Genomic DNA, 2,800 nt, shown 5'->3' with positions numbered 1-2,800 from the left:
GCCGCCCGATGGTACCGCTCCCCCGTGGTGACTCGAGGGACCTCTCTCGCCTTGGCAGGTCCGGATGCATGTTGCGTTGGCTTTCCGACGGCGGAGGCGGCCCCCCACGCGGCGCGGCGCGGCGCGGTGCGGTACGGTGTTCCATCCATCCGAGCTCGCCGAACCACGGCCAGGGTCTGGCTTTCATGCCGAAAGGGTGAGTGAGATCTAGACAGAGCAGCTCTATCTGGCGGTTGCAGCGGCGACCTGCCTGTCACGCAGCGTAATGGCATCCCCGGGTCAACAGAAGCACCCTTGCCCATCGACGGCGTCCATCCTTCTCACTCGCTCAGAGAGACGCCCCAACCCTTCCGATGTCGCTCCTCCAAAGCCAGAGCTGCGGCATGGCTCGGATGGGCTGCTCGTCGTCATGCCACGGCCGACGCCCCGTCCACGCCCTATCAGTCGGACTCACTTCGCAGCACACAGTCCTTGAACAGACGGCTTGCTTTCTCCTCCCATCAACTCAGCATGCCGCACAGGCTGTCACGACTTACGCTTGCCGACCATTGGCCTTGTGTCTGGCGCAGCTGTGATTCTGGCTTCGACCGGACGACAGGTCAGCGGCGTCGAGTCGGTAGCCAGCCTGCAGGCCGCTTCTCGGGATCCTCGAGCGGCTGGCCCCTGGACCCGATGTCGCCCGCCTTCGACGGCGATGCCCGATATTGAGCCCCGCCAGAGCCGGGCCGGCGCCCGACTCCCGAGACGGCGTCGTCGAGGTTTTTCCAAACGGCGCTTCTTCTCGACGCCGCCTCCGGTGGCCTCCACTATGCCTGCCACCTCCCTCCCGCCGCCGCTCTCGCTGTCCCGCTCGCACCGCTTCGGTCTCCTTCCCACTTCACTCGTCACCCCCATCCCGTCCCGAAGCTAGGCCCACACCGACATGGAAGACCTGCTCAGGGCGCTGCGCAACATCGGCCTGGCGCTGCCGGACCCGGAGCAGCTCCTCCAACTCTCTGACCCGGATCCCGAGGTCCAGTCCAACCTAGCACAGCTCATCGCGCTCAACCCGAGCACCCACGAGTACCAAGACGAGCCTCGGGATGAGCACGATGCAGGCGCTGCCGACGGCGATGGCGGCTCAGACGACGGCGACGCTCCCGCCATGGATCCCCTCATGGACGCCGATCTCTTCCGCGGCGCCGTCCAGGCGCTCCTCGAAAACTACAACAAGTTCATCGACAAGGAGCGCGATGCCCTCCAGCGCGAACACGCTGCCCTCGCGTCGCCCAAGAAGATCAAGCCGGTCCCCTTCCGCGCCCTCATGGCACGTCAGGACGCCGAGATCAAGAGGAGGGCAGAAGAGGTCCACGCCGCCGGCTGCGACCCCGACACGGGCCGCAAGCGCAGGCGCTTCTACCTGCCGCGCCAGACTTTTGACGGCTACGGCAGCTACGCCTCCGACAAGCCCCTCGTCGACCTCTCCCGGCTCGATGCAGACGACTTTGCCGCGCCCAAGCGCTTCGAGGGCCGCTACCTCCTCTGCCGCGTCGCCTCCCGCCTCAACCTCTACGTCAGCTGCACCTTCATCGCCACCCTGCCCTCTGGCCACGCCATCCCCGTCTCGATCTCTCACTTTACACCAAATCTCCATCTGTCCGGCGCCGACCTCGATGCCCACCTGCCCATCGGCACCGTCCTGGCCATCCGTGAGCCCTACATCAGCCAGAACCACTTTGGCAAGGGCGGCCCGGCGCTCGGCGGCAAGAACGTGCCCGGCGTCCGCGTCGACACGCCGTCCGACGTCCTCATCGTCGATGGGCTCGGCCAGCACGACGAACACCTGCTGCAAGGCGTCGAGTGGCAGGCGCTGCAGGTCGAGGCTGCACCGGCAGACCATCTTGCGACGATCGAGGACATCTGGAAGCAGAGCCCCTGCGCAGCCAACACCAAGGGCTGCCGATGGCTGCAGGACGGCCCGCTCTCGAGGTTTGCCGCAAGACGGCTTAAGGCCCACCAAGAGCAGCGGGAAGGCTCCACAAGTCATCAGAAGCTCGAAACCGCACTCGAGGCACTCGACGAGGCCGAGCGGCGGGCGCTCGCCCAACGCACCCGTCAGCTTGCCGAATCCCTGCTCCAGCACAACCGCCCTGGCGCGGCCCTTCGAGAGGTGGCAGCGGCGCGCCTGCTGCGCGTCCTCGGCCAGGATCCCAAATTCGACGGCCGCGACCTGGAGCTCGAGGGCCGGATCCTGCACCATCTGGGCGACTACGAACGGGCCAACGCCGCGTTTGAAGCGGCGCTCAAGCTGGCCGCGGCGGCGGGCGAGGATGCCGCCTCGGCGGGAGAGCGCGTCTACCCGCACCTCGTGGCGGCGCGGGCGGCACAGCAGTCGGCGGCCGAGGGCCCCAGCCACGAGAACGTGTGGTCGTACTACTTTGACTCGTCGAGCTACCCCACGCCGCGATTCGACCAGGGCGACTGGCTCGGCGCCGTGGCCGTGCAGGACATTCCGGGCGCCGGGCGCGGCCTGGTGCTGACGAGGGACGTCGAGGAAGGCGAGCTGCTGCTGTCGTGCAAGGCGGCGGCCAGCAGCTACGCCATCGACAGCGGCTGCAAGGGCATCTACCTGCTGCGCTACACGGTCGAGACGGGCGTGACGAGCACCACGACCCAGGTGCTGGCGGCCACCAAGAGCATCCACGCCATGCTCGACCGGCCCGAGCGGGCGCTGCCCATCATGGGCCTCACCGCCGGCCCGGGCGTCCCCGACTCGCGCTGGGTGTCGCAGCCGTACCCGGTGCCGCCCAAGCGATCCTCG

The 2,800-nt window shown here is 67.9% G+C and overlaps 1 protein-coding gene across 1 annotated transcript in view; it reads left to right on the top strand.

Moving 5' to 3' along the window:
* Positions 1-922: 922 nt before the first annotated feature.
* Positions 923-2,800, top strand: part of PFL1_05093 (uncharacterized protein) — a gene marked incomplete at both ends in the record, with an annotated part of 3,305 nt that continues 1,427 nt past the window's right edge. Inside the window, one exon of the mRNA XM_007882624.1 lies at positions 923-2,779. Coding sequence (XP_007880815.1) covers positions 923-2,779 — 1,857 coding nt within the window. The remainder of the gene's footprint in view (positions 2,780-2,800) is intronic.

The sequence above is a fragment of the Pseudozyma flocculosa genome (genome assembly GCF_000417875.1).
Source record: "Pseudozyma flocculosa PF-1 unplaced genomic scaffold scaffold00018, whole genome shotgun sequence".
In the NCBI taxonomy this organism is placed as follows: domain Eukaryota; kingdom Fungi; phylum Basidiomycota; class Ustilaginomycetes; order Ustilaginales; family Ustilaginaceae; genus Pseudozyma; species Pseudozyma flocculosa.
Note: the sequence above shows the minus strand (reverse complement) of the source record. Positions and strands in the feature narration are given on the sequence as shown.